The sequence below is a fragment of the Pteropus vampyrus genome, unplaced genomic scaffold (assembly GCF_000151845.1).
Source record: "Pteropus vampyrus isolate Shadow unplaced genomic scaffold, Pvam_2.0 Scaffold75, whole genome shotgun sequence".
Taxonomy (NCBI): Eukaryota; Metazoa; Chordata; class Mammalia; order Chiroptera; family Pteropodidae; genus Pteropus; species Pteropus vampyrus.
The window spans coordinates 4,210,665-4,212,945 of NW_011888856.1; the positions used below are offsets into that span (position 1 = coordinate 4,210,665).

Consider the following 2,281-nt stretch of genomic DNA (forward strand, 5'->3'; position numbering starts at 1 on the left):
GTAAGAGTAACAGACTCTTCTCTTATTCTGATTTCGGCCTTGCTCTTCCTGTGTTACACAGTTTATTCACTGACTATCTTGTCAGCCGAGATCTAGCCATCCTTTCAACCGCTCATCAATTCCCTTGTTCCACTTATCCATATCCTCCCCTATCTCGATCTCGGATCGGTATCCCTCACCCCAACTGAATCTGGCCTGTTCTCCCTGAGGACAGGTGACAGGTGTCAGTACAAACCCAGGAACCGCAGTGAAGCAGCCCCGCGGTGCCGCCTCTGTCTCTCTGCTCTCCCTCACTCACCCTCGGTCTTCCCGCACCTGCCCGGTCAGCGGGTGGCGTCTTCCATTCTCCTCCGTCCCACCCGCGAAGGATCTGCTTCGGTAGCGGGAGTCTCCTGGTCCGTTATGAAATGAGAGAAGCAACTTCTCTTCCCTCCCCGCTCCTCCCCGCCCTTCTTCTCCGTCTGTGTGTCCCGCTGTATCTCCAGCGTTACACTGAGCAGAAGCGCAGCCAGAGAGGGTCCTGGACCCCTTCTCCAGAAGTCGGATAAGCCTGAGGGTTTCCACTGAGTTGGAATCCTGCACGTTTTGGGAGACAGTTCACTTTTCTTCCTTGTCATTTAAGCCTAGGAGTTTTTATCATAATTAAATATTGAGCCATGTAAAATATTTTTTTCTAATATTTCTCTTTATTTTTAATATGTAATCATATGAAAAGTACTTGCAGGCTTAAAATCTTTATTTCAGGGCCCCTGATTGATTTCGTTTTATTTTAATTTTTACTTTACTGAGTAACGAAAGCCAAAAATCTTGGGCCAGTCATCTAAAGCTAAAGCCTGTAAGCTGGAACTTCGGATTTGGCGGGAAACCCACAGTGGCTGGCCGGAAGGGGCCGCGTGCTTACCCGGATGTAGGCATCCTGGTGGTGCTTGGCGAAGTACAGCATGTTGTCCAGCGCTAGCATCCCAGGAGGGGTCTGGGTGAAGTCCATGGCGGGGTTGACGTGGTTCTGTGATTAAAACAAAACATTCGATCGGGTTAATTCTTCAGCACACTTCACCCTCTGGTTCCTGCCTCAAGACCAAAGCATCACAAGACCAACTCCAAGTAATCGAGTAGGACATTTTCTGTCTCCAAGTACACTTGCGGAGGTGGCAGTGGGGGCTTCTTTACAGGTGCCGCCAGACCAGCTTTTGTACCTGGGGTTAGGAACCTCGGCTGAAGGTCAGAATATAGGATTTTACTCTTAGATGTGTGACGCTGCAAGAGAACGTCCAAGCCCTGCCTCTGACGGCGGCGCCGCAGAGGAGCCAGCGACGTCTGGGGACAGAGACCCGGGCTGGAGCCACGTCTCTGCCAGTGCTTTGCTGCCTCGACTTTCTCGTCTTCAAGTGGGAGGGTTCGGCATGGCCACCCTGCCCATGGGCTCCATGAACTGTCCAGAGTGACAGTCTCCAGGCCTTTGGACGCAGACACTTGATCAAATCCAGATGTCCACGGGGCCCTGATATCTGCCTACTCGGGAAGTGTTCTGGCCGTGTGGTCCCCACACACAGTGCCGAGAACCAGGAAGACTAGATAGTAGTGACAAATCCACCCAGCAGATTCTCCATATGCTCAGGGTCACCCAGTAAACACCGCAAGACTTGTTCAGGGCAGCAAACCTAACCCTCCATCATTGTTAATTGTCAAAATGATCACTAAAATCTATCTTGAAAATTCACATCTAAATGGTAAATGATTTAAAGGCAGTCGGGTTTAAGAAATGAAAAAGACATTATAAAGAGCTATTGCAGAAAAAAAGCTTTCACCTCATAATCTAGTAATTTATATGAAACTACCTATTTTTGTTTTGTTCCTGAATACATCTGAATAAACATTCCAAATCTCTGACCTGCCAGGGACATTTTGGTTAACTGCGATTTTTTCAAGGTTCAAACAACCCACACTTTTGTCATTGTTTAAGAGTACATCTAAACTGTCTTTTCCGTGCTGATTCGAAAAACTATGTATGAGCTAACGTAGAAAACAATTAGAGGGCGGTGGCACTGCCTACTGGTCACGAAGCCACCGGCCCGAGAGCGTCCCCTTCCGCATCTCTGCCCCAGGTCGGGTCACCGCAGTGACTTCGAATTTTTATTTGGACATTCTATCCTGATTTATTTATTAGGATGTTGAAAAGGTTTTTTTTTAAACACCAGTTAGAAGAGAGAGACATCACATAAAATAAATATAATTGTAACAAAAATGAAAATCACTGGACACATCGAATACAGAACAGTTC

The 2,281-nt window shown here is 47.5% G+C and overlaps 1 protein-coding gene across 1 annotated transcript in view; it reads right to left on the reverse strand.

Moving 5' to 3' along the window:
- ELMO1 (engulfment and cell motility 1) overlaps positions 1-2,281 on the reverse strand; it is a 495,575-nt gene that overhangs the window by 255,580 nt on the left and 237,714 nt on the right. Inside the window, exon 14 of the mRNA XM_011362520.2 lies at positions 902-1,006. Coding sequence (XP_011360822.1) covers positions 902-1,006 — 105 coding nt within the window. The remainder of the gene's footprint in view (positions 1-901; positions 1,007-2,281) is intronic.